The following is a 12,410-nucleotide window of genomic DNA, read 5'->3' on the forward strand; positions in this document are numbered from 1 at the left end:
GGAGCCGTGACCGGTGAAGCACAACGTTTTATCTATGGACGCCGGGGCGGACAGTTGAGCGGGTTCGGTGAGCTGGTAAAGAATGCTGGGCGATTCGACTGTTGGGGCCTTCAAGGTCATGCCGTACCTCGCGATGGTGCATTCGAGATTTCCTGTCGAAAATAGATGCTCTCGGTTGCTCCGCTCGTGGGCCGGACAAACACAAACAAGGCAAGTTGTTTGTCGCACAAAACGGGCGAAGTCGAAGCGCAAATACCGTGACTGCGTCCTTTTTGGTGCCTTCACGTCGTGCGCTGCTGCAACGACGATTACAGGAGCACACTTTCGCTCAAACATGCAATAAATGAGAAGGGACTTACAATAAATTATAATAGCCGCTGTGGTGGGCTTCCACAGCGCTCCGGGGATTGACAGGCTTAGATAAGTAATTTGGAAGTGGCCGTCAAGGTGAGGTGGTTTCCAAACGCGAGGTGAGACGGAAAAGTGGTCGTAGATAAGGAAATCGCCTGCATTTTTTTTTTTTTTTGCTAGGCATGTGGAAGACGGTGTTGGTGTTGATATGTTGCCTGGGTTGCAATGACGTTCTCTCACTCTGATACGCGCAAAACCGGGCAAAGTTGCATGTGCGACTCCCTACTGCATTACTGGTCAGTGCGAAACGCAGTTATTCAGGTACCACTGCATAGTAGTAGAACTGAAACGTTTTTTTTTTTTTTTTTCAAATTGTCCGTTGCTTCAGAACCTATTGAATGAAATCGTTGATGGATTGTAATCATTTGATTGATAATTCGTTTGTATACTTTTTCTGGTGCGTGACTCATTCCTTTGCTGACCAACAGATACAGAAACTGAGCTCGTCTCGACAACTGAAGCACCGAAGCACGGCCAACTGTGGCGGCAGAGTTGCACCGTTAGTTGCACCTCGAGCAGCTCGACTTTGCACCCGGATGGCGGAACGTGCTCGCATCCATTAAATAACTCGCTTCCTACTTGGGAACGCCCTGCCGCAGTGCTTCTAACGGACTTATTAACTTGGAACGCGTGACTCGACTAGTGTTCCTCAAAGGAGCACCTCTCAGGCGGGACCACACTGCACTGAACTTTTTCCCTTCCGTTCGGGTTTCTGTATTAAGGGACCAGAACTCATTTGTTGCTGCTCCTCGTGCCATCTACGTTGACGAGACGCACGACATTTATGTAGCCTTTTTGCCTCGTCGGCATTTTGACTCGGATTTTCTCTGCGTCCGTATTGATCTTTGGGGGAGCAATTGGTTCTGTCGCTGCTCGCGCGACGCCTGATGCGAGATTGAGAGCAGCGGGTGCTCAAAAGGGCAGCAGCAACAGGAGCAGATTCGCCGCGTCGACTCTGCGTTCGCGGGGAAGGAGGGGTGGGTTCGAAGCGAATCCGCGCGGTGGTCGCGAGGACGCGTGGCGGCGACTGGCCAATCGATGAGTAGTGCCACTGACACTGGCAGCGTCGGCGGCTCCCTAGGAAGGGGGGAGGGCCTGCCGACCTCCCGCAAATGCTTCTTCTGTCCCGCCGGAAGAGGGGCGGCGGTAGGTTTGGCGGTGGGGGAAAAAAGGCAGCGCGTCCCCATCGCCCCGCGGGTCTCTCTGGCGCCGAAATCGGATTAGCTCCCTCCGCTGCTGCCGGGCCAGACTGCAGTCACCCCTGAGGAGACTCCGCAGACTTTAAACGAGGCAGCGATCGGCTGCGCGAAGCTCGGTGGTTGATTTGCGCTGTCGTGGTGGTCGACGGGCGTCGAAATAACCGCCGTCTAGGAAGAGCCGTCGAGAAAGGAGGAGACAACAGGACTGTGCGCAGCGCCGTTGACGCGGCGTGTTGTAAAAGCCGATAGAAGCGCGCGAGACGCATGTGCAATGTTGACTTGGCTGTCAACGTTGCTCTGTTTGTGGGGGGAAAGAGATTGCGACGCGTATCGCAGTGTCCCCGAGGCTTCATTTGCGGCAGAAACTCTCGCGAGGGCGCCAGGAACGGAGAGATGGTGTAGGCAGCTAACAAGGGGGGTTCCTTTCCTCTCTAGCGCTCGACGGCCAAAAATCTTCCTCGCGCATCAGCACCACTTAGCGTGACGACGTCGCCCCGAGTGTCAGCCGCTGACGTTTCTCGATTCGTTTACGGCCGCTTTCGAACCCGAAGCGGTGGTCATTGATTGGCGCAGCTGGCCCCCGTGTGGCGCACGTACTAGTGAATGGCGCGTCGAGATAGCCGCCACCGTTTATCCCCGGTGGAGAAGGAGGAGGGGCACTCCCTGCGCCCCGGTGCACGCACGCAACGCCGCTGCAGCGGCAGCCGGCCTACACGCCCATTGATCGACGCCGCTCCGCTTTCCGCTCGTCGAGGAGGGGGCAAGGAGGAAGGGAGGGAGGAGCGTGTTGCGCCGCTCGCTCACTGCCGCCGCTGCCACCTCCGTCGAACGCGGAGCCCCGCTGCTGCTCTCCATCCTCCCGGGATCTTTTTTTGGGGCCGGAGTCCAAGCGTCTCCTTCCACCCTAGAGCACTGCACGGGCCCGGGCCGGCCCGAAAGCCCGGGCCCGACCCGGCCCTCGGGCCGGGCCGGGCCGCCCGAAGTTGATTATCGGCGGGCCCGGGCCGGGCCCGGGCTCAGTGCCTCGGGCCCGGGCTGGGCTCGGGCTCAGTGCCGCGGGCCGGGGCCGGGCTCGGGATTGAATTCATAGGCCCGGCCGTTAATAGTTCCGACGTGAAGTGTAGAAAAGAGCATAAAATTGAATATTCTGAGTATACTTTTACGCGCTTCTTGATGTTAGTTGTACACATTGTTTTAAAAACGTGTTTTGCTAGGGCTGATAGTCACTATACTGTAACTTTAATGACATTTCATGTGCTGCATCAAGATTTTATATTTTGGTGTATAACATATCAAAGATACGGTTACAAGGAATGCCCTAGAGGGGAAGGAATTAATTAAGCCACCCTAAAGCTGTGCACCTATGTCTAAGTACGTGTGTTTAAATGCCGAACCAATCTTAATGCGGCTGCCGAGGCTGGAAATCAAACTCGCGTGCTAGAGAAGCACGACCGCTTAACAACCACTCCAGGGAAAATATTTCAACGCACGCACATAAGCGTGGATTAAAATGGAGAGCAAGAAATTTCATTAATACCAACTTGTGACCGAAACAACCACATGAAGTTGCCAAGAGTCTGGCCATCAAAGGTGATGGTGTCTCTCGTGTAAGAATACGAGCTATTATTACGCCCATGTGGCGTGAACTGCAGACGGTGTGAGCTAAACTACGTGTACTTTTCAACCCTTTTTTTTGCGTTACAATTCAGGGCGTGCTTGTACAGACTATATGCTCCGTCTGATTTCCCGCTACGAAGATACTTGACCAAATATAATAAACTAATTTTCTTCAACGTCTAAAACCAGGCCTGGTCACATACATGCGGGCCCTCTGTAGGCTAAAAAAAGACCGTGCCCGGGCTGGACGTGGGCTTGAGACGACGGGCCCGGGCCGGGCCTGGGCTTGAGACGACGGGCCCGGGCCGGGCCTGGGCTTGAAATGATGGGCCCGGGCCGGGCCCGGGCTAGGCTCACTTATGAATGCCCGGGCCCGGGCCGGGCCCGGGCTTGGTGTTACGGGCCCGGGCCGGGCTCGGGCTTCACAAAGCGGGCTCGGGCCGGGCTCGGGCCTTAAAATCAGGCCCGTGCAGTGCTCTATTCCACCCTCTTTGCCACAGGCCCCGCGACTGCGTTGCATCACGGAAAACGTCTGGTTGTAACTCTGTGTAGTTCACTTCGAGAAACGACTGCCAATTTAAAGCAAGGTGACGAAACGAAGGGGCTGTAGCGGTGGTGTGTCTCAAAGGTGGTGGTCTTACCGGGGGATTTAAAAGGCCCACTTAATTTCTTTTTTAAATTTCACTGGGAAAGCGTTATGTCGGTTCAGTGTGTACTACCTGCTCGTTCACCATTGGCTGTTGCAAACTCGGCGTAGCTTTGCGGGAGATTAAAATGGGGGAGGGTCGTTGGAGGGTTGTCACGCGACTCAATTGCTTGCACTGGTGCCTCGCGCCGCAGCTCCCGCAGACCATTCGCGTGCTTTTGTTGTATTTATTGCGTCGTAGTGCGACTATAATTAGGATTTGGATCCTCGCACATCGAATGCCATCGGAGCATGCGGTTTTCCGTCTGTGCTTTGATAGCGCGGAAGGCGAAAACTGTGCGGTAGGAATTGCGCCGTTTGTCATAGTTTCAGCAAAAAAAAAAAAAAAAAAAGTCGAAAGGGTGCAAAAGTTGCATCGACCTATTTATTTTTTGATAATTTTGGAAATGAATTTTATGTTTCATGACCGAAGAAGGTAGTGGAGAAAAAGTAGAATCATTTGAAAACAAATTCCTGCGTCAGACGGACTATGACGGAGGGAATGGACCACACGGGAAACACCGTAAAAAACGCCGTTGTATAAAAGCGGTTGGCGCACTCATAGCGTGAAGTATATCCCGTCTGGCGTAGCAAGTCGGGTGCCTGGTCTGGCTGACCTCGCGAGGTAATTAAAAGAGCTTTCTCTCTCGCCGAGTTTCGAAGTGAAGCGATATTTTCTCATTTTCTTTTTGCATAAATTTAATCAGGCTTTATTATATGTCAGAGTTCGGATTAGAGAAAGCCCAGAGTGTTTATTTGGCCGCACATAAATCGCGTAACCTATTCAAGTAGAATTTTTTTTTCTTGCTACGCAATCGACCATCTAGCGCCACCTGCCTTGCTGGTGATCTTCGACTCTGCGTTTTGTGTTTACCTCAGAGGCTACGCTCAGGGGGCGGTCAGTGGTCTCTAGACTGTGCGTTAGGTTTTTGCGCCTTCATGTGCGGGCCTACGTCAGCACAGTGGCTGCGTTTTGCCTGGTGCCGCATACCGTTTCTGTTGCTTCACGTTTCTAGAGGGGGGGAAAATTGCTCGTCAAGAGGGGTGGAGGTGAACGTGTGTAGCGACATGTCAGCAACGCCTCGTATAAAGAAAGGTAAAATGGTCACGTGATTGCTATGTCATCAAAGGGGTGGGGGAGAGCTGACGGCCGCATTTTGCGAAACCTGTAGGGCTGAAGTCAAAGTTGGCACGATATTGGGGCAGTAGGCGAGAGCATGCATCTCGGACGTTCCCTTGCACACACACCACTGAGAGGTGTTGATCAACATCCGCGTCTCGCCCATCGGAACGTTTCATCTAGCGACCTTGCGTACTGCTGATCGAGCAGATATCTGAATCGGGCAGATATCCGAATCCGCCCTGACGAACCGACCTTGGCTGCCGGTAACTGGCTTGCCCGTGCCCTCTTGCCTGCGTTATCGCATGCAGCCGCCCTGGCACGCACTGTGCCAACGCTGCGGGCCAAGCGGCCTTCAGGACAGAAAAAAAGAATGTCCGCGTACGAGCTGAAGGCTGCATCCACAACCTCGCGTGGCGTTCCACCTTCTGGCGGGAGTTTTAAACACGCGCGACTGCTTCGGCTGTAACTGTCGTCGGGACGAGTGCGAAACAGTGCGCAGGGCCGTCGTCTGGCCTGCATTGCTCCTGAATATGAATCGTAGAAGACGATACATTTGTTGCGGGTTAGCCTTTTTTTTTTCCTCACTCGTCCTAAGGTCATGGCGGCTCGAGAACGCGTTTCGAGTGGGAGAGATTTCGCTCGCCTACACTGGTTGGCGTCTGCAAAACGTGCGTGTACGCTAGGCTTGCGTTTGTCGCCGTCAACCGGCGTTCGTTGCAATCAACGGCAGCACTTCCTGGCACCCCTCCAAGTGAGCACCGGCATCGAGGGTGTGCGATGCGCAACCTCTTAGGCGAAGTGGGGTCGCGGGTCAGTTTGGAATTCCCGCGAAAAGCGTGTCAGGCGCGTAACTTCCTGCTGCTGTGTGGGCGCTATCTTTGCGCCAATTCCAACTCTTCCATGTTCACCGCTCTAAAAAATAATAAAATTAATTAAACTGGGAAACAATACTGCCGCAGCTAAACATGGGCAGGTTAACGGTAATTAAAAATAAATAAACGGGTAAAATAAAACCATAAGGATTACCATGGTATCGGGCAGCACGCAGGGCATGAAGCCCACAACTATGTGACGGAAAATGGGGGGAAAAAGAAGATGTTAGCGGGCATTTCTGCGGAAGTGCGTGAGGTCGGCGAAGTAGCACGTATCGCCAGCAAGTTCGTGGGTCGGGTGAAGCTCGCTCTAGCTTGGACAGTTATGAGAAAAAGAGCGAATAAAAAATGGAACTCGGGCAGCGCAGGGCACGGGCGCGTGGAGGTCAATGAAACTCGTGAACTTTGCTTTGTCGACCGCATGCAAGAAGAAATCGATTTTGTAGAATTCAAATTTGGCGCCCTTCGAAGACCGCCTCATAGTCTCTACAATGGCAGAAAGAGGGCGCCAGGAGTCCGCTAGAAGTAGGAGTTCCTGTATAAACATCCCCCTCGCGAGGGGCACGATCAAATGCAGAGCATTTCCGGGGGCGCACGACGTTAAGTAGTTTGCGGTACGTTAATGTCGTTGCACTTGTGGCAACTGCTGAAGAGAAAGCGCTCGTCAGCAGTGATTTGAATGAGTCAACGATATAAGGCGCGTTGGTAGCGTCCGATTCCGTGTCGGCTTTGTGGCGTAGTGGGAAGCGCACCATGTACATTGCGTTCTGCCCGCAGGGTCTAGGGATCGAAACCGGGCGCCGGATGGTATTTTCTTTTTTATAGTAGGGAGGGGTGCGGTGCGGACTACGGACGCCAACGCGGGTGACATCGTGGGTTACGGAAATGCTCTGCATTTAAAAGAACGGATTTCCCTCGGCGCCAACCAAGCTGGCCGTGTCGTTGCCACCGCCCTGGCGCACGCGCGCGCGTATGTGTGTTTAATTAAAGCTGCTCGCGCGCGCGTTCTCTAATTGCATTTCCGCCGCCCCGGCCGCCGCGACTGCCGATGGATGGCCGGCTGCTAGGAGCGGGTCGATGGCGGCCTCTCCGGCGAGGACCGATCGATCCCGCAACAGCCCTCGAGGACACGCCGTCCACGGAGGCGGCTGGAAGAACGCCGCTGCGCGCGTCTTTTCGGACGCAGCGCCTCCTCCACCCTCGCCCTCGGCCATTTGCCGCTCCTCGCGCGGCCGCTCCGATGATTACCCCGATGATCGGTCCTCCGCCGCCTCTTCTGGCACCGTTACCGCTGGTTACCGCAGCTCCGGCGACCGGCCGTCAAGCGGGAAGGGGCGAAGCGCGTCAGGATTTCCGCCTCGCTCACTTGTAGTGGTAGTAGTAGTGTGACGATTTATTTCTGCCATCTAGACTGGTCGTGTTGCGGAAGTGATGACGCCGTGAGTTGAGACGCGCCGATTTTAAAGCGTGGCCGAATTCAAGGGGACGTGGGATGAATCTTTATTAAATGCCGTAGCGTTTGTATGGTTTGTTGTGCAAAGATGCGTGCCGAGCCTTGTACGGACACCCACGTAAGCTTGGCATATGTATCAAAATACACGGTAAAAAATTACGAATAGTGATGGCTTTTTTGTTCTTTTTTTTTAATTTAAATGCAGGTTTTTATGCATCTCTAAGCTCCTGAGAAACACCAAAGCACTACATTTTTAGTGAAAAGGGAAGGGTGAGCTAATATGCCAATTCTGTCTGTTTTTCTCCCAACCAAACCAACAACCAAATTCAAGGGCATTCTGTTTTCAGAATGTGGATGACCAGAGTAGCCGTAAAGTACTTGTCACTAAGTAACAATGGTCACAATGGCTTTGTTGTCACTATGTGCTGATCGGCATAATTGCAACTGCAGGTAAATTCTCGGGTAATGTCAAATCGATGCAAGTACGATGCTGGGTGGTCTATTGCGCCGGATTGGTGGGGCATTGCAAGCCAAATGTCTCCAACAATAAATTCGTAATCTTCATTGAAATCAGCAATTACGACAACAGGATAGCGTCGTCTTAGCTAACACACTGTCCAAGGACACCTAAGCACTTGATAAGGGTTTGGAGTGTGAAAGCATTAACCCTTTGAGGGTAAAATGCAACCCGCCAGGGTCTTTTTTTTTTTTTAGGGCTGGTTTTAATTTTTCGGTCGAATCTATACCGAGAAAAAATTGTAATATTTTTAGGGTGACCATAACGTGACAAAAAATTATTGTTTATTGTCACATACGCGTGGTTTATTATTAGTAAAACAGGAAGAATTTTTTTAAAAGTTTCGCGGACGCAAGAGGCGGGAAGCGCCGACTTGTGACCGGATGTGCAAGTGATAGCTGCCGCACCGCTGTAGTAAAGCATAAAACAGAAAAGAGCCATCGGCGCAAGAAAAAAATTCCTCGTATTTCCGCAGTGTGGCAGCACATGCCAAGAGAGACAAATGATCAAAAAAGGCGCACTTTTTAAACATACGGCGATGACGTACATGTACGTCACTGACCATTTTGAAGATGTTTGCAGGGGATGTACATGTACTATTATGAGCAATATGAAAGGGAACACAGGAACGCGTGGCAAACAGACTCGGAACGATACGTGGATGGCGCTGTAAAAATCAAAGGGGGAAGGAGGGCGCTCTTCCACAAACTGTTGGCACTCCCACCACGCTGTGATTTCTACAAAGCAGCAGCTTTCGTCATTTCGCCGATAATATGGTATCGTCCGACAGCCGATAAGACGCACGGCGTGAATGGGAACAGTTGTTAGAACAGTGTCCCCCTTTCCACTTTGTTTCCGACGGCAGCCGCTGCGTATCACGCATAGCTGGGTCTGAGGGTGTTTTCTATGCGTTCCTGTGTTCCCTTTCATATTGCTCATAATAGTACATCATTGACTCTCAAAGGGTTAATGTCTAGCTGAATGGCTTAGACGCTCCTGCTTCTGCCCCACGTTCTTGAAGTGCTCCGTCGTCCTCTTGCCGCATGACACAGTTTGCTTCGCGGTCTGCTTCAAAACCGTTTGCTTTCAAATGGCTTCAATCAGTCTCCAACACATCTGCTACTGCCTTTATTTGAGCACAAGCTATTAAACCTTGTGCTATGGAACACCTTGCATTTCAGGCACACCTGGAGCCTCTGGAGTTTCAACGCAAGGACATAGAAAAATGTGTAGAAGCCTAGCCTAATACAGTTCTGCTGTAAAACCAACTTCTTTATAAATGGCCTGTGAATACACTGTGCTGTTATACCGCAGGGCACAGATGCACAATGTTGCAGGAGGTAACTAACTTTTTTTGCATGCGCAAGTTGATCAGCTGAACTATTACGCAGTGGTGGCTTATCTTCAACGCTGTTTTCGTTATTTGATCGGAGCACTGCATAAAATGATCAAGGGACTGCTTTTGTTTGGGGGCCTGAAACTAAACCATGAACAAGAGAGCTGTGACAAGCCACAGTAACCCAGGAAGAAGGGGTTGGAGGTGGGGGGGACATCAGTAGTCATAAGCTAGTCTGCACTGCAAAACAAAAAAAACTTCCCAGATCTCTGGCAAACAGGCAACATGCAAGCACTGCTTAAGAAGCATGATGGAAAGGACGCCGCGTGATGATGAATGGAGCTCTGGCACCGCGGGTCACATTTTAATCTAAGCGTCAACTTACTCCTTGTGTCGCTGCGTTATTAACTTCGAACTAGTCATGCCACATTTTTGGGGAAGCATCCTACCATTTCAAATGCCACCTCTGTTAGAGAGAATTTTCTACAAATCCTGTGCCAGTAAGATCAGTTTAGCTAACCATTTGGGCTTCCTTGAATCGGAGTGCCTGCGTACCATGAAGCCTGGTGGCGTGCATTTAACGGACCGGGATGCTTGCTGCCCTCTTTCGCAGGCGGACTTGTGTGGCCTCAAATGGCGTCGTCTCAGCACGGAGCACTCCTCCTCGTCGGTCGGCAGCGGCGGCGGCGTGGAGCCGCTGTCCGAACCGGTGCTGTGGTCCTTCGCCAAGTGCCTGGCAGCCGACCTGCTGTGCGTCTGGCGCCGGGTGGCCCGGCCCGAGCAGCCTCACCGGCGCGAGCTCTGGCTCTTCTGGTACGGCGAGGAACCGGACCTCAACGGCCTCGTCTCGCCCGAGCTCACCGGTCAGTCGCTACACATGCCTGAAAAAAAAACCATTTCCTTTAGGGTGAAAGCCGTTCTTCGGATCGAAACGTAGCCCTTGGGGCCACTATTTCTGTATTTCCAGCCGGGGGGTAGTTGGTGCATGCTCTTCGAAAGGGAGAGGAGGAACGCACAGATTGTTCTTCGCCACTGCTAGTGTGTGTGGCGTTCCCCAGGACAGTGGGAAGTATGACTGCAATGGCGGCGTCATGCTGTTGAAGCACTCGCTCAACACGCCATTTGCTTGGAAAGTTTTTGCGCTGAAAAGTGTTGTTTCCGGTACAGCACACGAGGCTCGTGGTGCCATTGATTATGTGTGTCATTCTGCGTTGCGACCGCATTCATTGTTTAGATTTGCATTGCTCGTAATGGTTTCTCCAAAAAAATCTCTATAAATAAAATGCTCGTGAATTCGAACTCGAAGGGGACCATAAAATAGTTCGAATTAGCAGGTGGTTGCTAGAATGAATGGACATTGCACCAAACTGCATGGGCAAAACGCAAAAAAGCCACCTCTGGACTCATTATTGCAAATTAGGTGCTACTACAGTTGAACACGGATATATCGAACACGGATATATCGAATTATTGTCTATATCGAACAGTGCAAACATCCCCTTGAAAATCCCATGCGAAAGTATAGGGCTGTTGTGCACGTGTATCGAACTTCTGATCACGGGCAAATTCGATATATCGAATTCCGCGCCGGAGGTGCCCCTGAAAGTTTGCTTCTTCTGATGGGGTGGAGTTGATGATAATGTTGACTCATCGCAGGAGCTGCCTGGCTTAATGAGACAGAGGCGGCGTCCGCGGCATTATGTCGCTTCGATGGCCTTCAACAGCTGTTTTCACGGTAGCACGAGGGGCAGCTCCATGATAGCTAGAACGCGGATAGTGCTTGGGGGGAAAGGACGTAAAGGAGCAAAAGAAATTGACCGGAGGCACTCTTTTTCTGTGATTGAGCTGTTTGGTGGCTCGTGCAGGGGGACTGATGCAGCGTTGTATGTTTGTTTTGTCCAAGGCATTCATTTCGGAGCAACGAAGGCGGGAATTCGTCAGGTGCAGGCTGCTGAAAAGATGTTGATAGAAAAGGCGTTCGGAATTCCTCGCAGTAGTTTTGAGGGCGATGCACGCATCAACGTTGACGTAAAGGCGAATGCAGCACAACCCGCCCCGGCTATTCCGGAGCGTGTAGGGTGCAAAGCGACTTCGTTGCACGCTTCCAGATGGGGAGGTGTTCGGTTCGGATACTGAAGATAACGGCACTCAGTGCCTGACAACGTTCCCAACCGCCTACTGCAGCAGAGGTTCCGTCAGCGTTATTCGCCTCTGTTGTTGCACAGTGTACAGCGTTGATTTTCTCATTTGTGCGGGTTTGTAATCTTGAAGACAATTTGGCGAACTTTACGACGCAGATTAAAAAACTTTTAAGCGAAGCTCAAAGACATTTCAATGATAAATAAAGTGCGGTGGTCATCATGCTGCGGTTCGGATTTTCCGTGCTTTGGGGGTCAAAACGGTAAACTACCGTTTTCCACGACTTCAGGAAACTCTCAGTGATGTGCGGAGTTGTCAGATAATCTTCATATAGGCGTATTTTATATATCGAATTATCGATATATCGAATTCTTTCGCGATCCCCTTGCAGTTCGATATATCCGTGTTCGACCGTATATGTTTGTGACAGGTGATTTCATAGATAATGTTCATGGAGCTCCAACGGTGAATGAAATTAATTCATCAGTCAGTTATACGAAGCGCCGAGGCAACGAAAAAGGTGACACAAGAAACTGTCTACCCGCCGCGGCACAAACAAAAGCAGGACTGTGAAGACCAACGCATGCCGTGCAGGCTACAGCTGAGCTTGTTGCACACAACCTGTAGTTGCAGGACCAGACCAGTGACTGAGGCACAAAAAAAATCTGCAACGACGTGAACCGGAGCACTGGTGCCCGCTGCTGAAGCGAAATAACCTGTCGCAGCAGCGTAGTGAGCGTGCTACGCAGTTGTTTTTCTGTTTTGTTGTTTCGCATCTTTAGTAAATTTTGTTTGGTTTCGATTTGCCACACATTGTAATCACTCTGGGCCGGCTTCTGCGATGAGCGATGGAAACTAGTGAATCCCAGTTCAAATGAATCTTTCTATATACACACGTGTTGGAATTATTGGGCATTTTCCCCCATTGAAATATACGGGGCTGTGCCAGGACCGGGGCGTCAGTTCGAATTAGCGAGCTTTTACTGTATAATTTACACAAAATAACTCCCTGCCTGTTAATTGATGTTTGAGACTTACTGGAATAACGGTATCACACA

The 12,410-nt window shown here is 51.4% G+C and overlaps 1 protein-coding gene across 2 annotated transcripts in view; it reads left to right on the forward strand.

The window, feature by feature from the left end:
- Positions 1–12,410, forward strand: part of LOC144144971 (mediator of RNA polymerase II transcription subunit 13-like) — a 98,212-nt gene that overhangs the window by 18,640 nt on the left and 67,162 nt on the right. For both annotated transcript variants that reach the window (XM_077676467.1, XM_077676469.1), the window contains exon 2: positions 9,827–10,076. In XM_077676467.1, coding sequence (XP_077532593.1) covers positions 9,827–10,076 — 250 coding nt within the window. The remainder of the gene's footprint in view (positions 1–9,826; positions 10,077–12,410) is intronic.

Source organism: Haemaphysalis longicornis, unplaced genomic scaffold (assembly GCF_048455015.1).
Source record: "Haemaphysalis longicornis isolate Haplotype H1 unplaced genomic scaffold, Haemaphysalis longicornis Haplotype H1 scaffold_7, whole genome shotgun sequence".
NCBI classification, from domain to species: Eukaryota; Metazoa; Arthropoda; class Arachnida; order Ixodida; family Ixodidae; genus Haemaphysalis; species Haemaphysalis longicornis.